The 1498-nt window shown below is 47.5% G+C and overlaps 1 protein-coding gene across 1 annotated transcript in view; it reads left to right on the forward strand.

Moving 5' to 3' along the window:
• CAMKK1 (calcium/calmodulin-dependent protein kinase kinase 1, alpha) overlaps window positions 1-695 on the forward strand; it is a 61622-nt gene extending 60927 nt beyond the window's left edge. Inside the window, exon 15 of the mRNA XM_009695670.1 lies at window positions 505-695. Within this exon, the coding sequence (XP_009693972.1) occupies window positions 505-577 (73 nt within the window). The 3' untranslated portion in view covers window positions 578-695. The remainder of the gene's footprint in view (window positions 1-504) is intronic.
• The last annotated feature ends 803 nt before the right edge of the window (window positions 696-1498 follow it).

Below are 1498 nucleotides of genomic sequence, written 5' to 3' on the forward strand. Positions count from 1 at the left end.
AACTTGGGTTCTGGTAGAAGCATTCAGTTTTTACTGCCATTTACAGCAGGGCCTTGGAGAAGCAGTTATGGTATCAAGCCATCACTCTGATCCTTTGGAAAAAAAAAAAAAATCAGATTAAAGAAAAGCAAACCAGAACTCCTCATATACAAATTAGATCATTTGGAAACATTGCTACTGGTCTGCAAGAATTTCTCCAAGAACCAGATACCTCCTGGTGATGCTGCAGCCGGGAGAAGGGCGTTCAGGGAAGCACAAAGTTCAGTCTTTGGGGCGCAGAGACCAAGTAAGTGCATAGACACGAGTTGCACAGCACCGCAGCCCATCAAGCTGAGACACTGCTGAGCCGTTTACGTGGTGCCAGCACAACAGGCTGGTTCATTGCTGCTCCCTCTTAATACTGATGTTGTTGACCTGGGTTGCCTGGTGGAAAAAACACCCCCTGCTTTGTTTCTTGCATTGCTATATGCCTATAATATCTTTATTTCCTTGCCATTCATGTAGAAAACAAGGGAGCAGAGAAGGAGGCAGGGACCCAGAGCTGCCCAACGTGTGTGAAGACGAAGCTACGTCCTGAAGCCGCCCGGCTGTCGCTGGCTGGTCGCTCACATGCTGCTGCTGCTGTTGTACCCATCGTGGCGTTGTCTAGCACGCATCTGCCCTCATCACCAAGTCTGGGGCCTGCAAAGCAAAAAAAAAAAAACAAACCCCAAAAAACCACAACAAAAAATACAAAACAGACGAAGCCAGAAAACCAGGAAGGAGGAACAGAGCAGCAGTGAGGAGCAGAGCGAGTCCTTGGGCAGCACGGCTGGCAGGGAGCTGGCTCGGCCTCGTGGGCAGCTGCGTTCCTCATGCAAGGCGTCTGTGCACTCCTCTGTGTGTGCCTTGCTCTCCACTTGTGCTTCACGTGTGGGCTTTGTAGTTGAGTGTCTTGGCTGATGAATGTGGTTTTATTTGTAATGCAGCAAACCAAACGTGGACTCCTGGGTTGTTTGCCCCAGAGACTTTTTCATTGCTTTTTTGCATTCTCTATTTCAAGCATCAGGAAAAAAATTACATTGGAAACAGGTTTTATATCAGAGGACAACTGTTTTATTTAATGCACGGGTAAAGCACTTCTGTATATTGGGACACAGTCCTGCTCCTGTTGGAGTTGATAGCAAAATTTCTACAGATATCAGTTAAATGAGGATGAGGTCTTGCTTTTGGAGTGAAAGCTATCACTCTCTATGCCTTTCCTTCTCTTTTTTTCCTTCTCTTCTTACCCCTCGGTTTTGCACAGTGTAAATCCTGCCAGCACCGATGGCTTTAGTCAGGGCAGTGTCGTAAAACAGAAGAACCACACGATATTCCCTGTAATGTGCAATGAGCCTTCGAACGTTGTAGAGATCTGGAGCACTGGGATATGCTGTTACGCGGAAAGGCTTAGTGCACCGAGGAGATCTGCTAAGCAAGTGTGCTCTTCCCAAAGAGCTGGGATTGCACTCCTCCAGCT

This window comes from Cariama cristata, unplaced genomic scaffold (genome assembly GCF_000690535.1).
Source record: "Cariama cristata isolate BGI_N322 unplaced genomic scaffold, ASM69053v1 scaffold16492, whole genome shotgun sequence".
NCBI classification, from domain to species: Eukaryota; Metazoa; Chordata; class Aves; order Cariamiformes; family Cariamidae; genus Cariama; species Cariama cristata.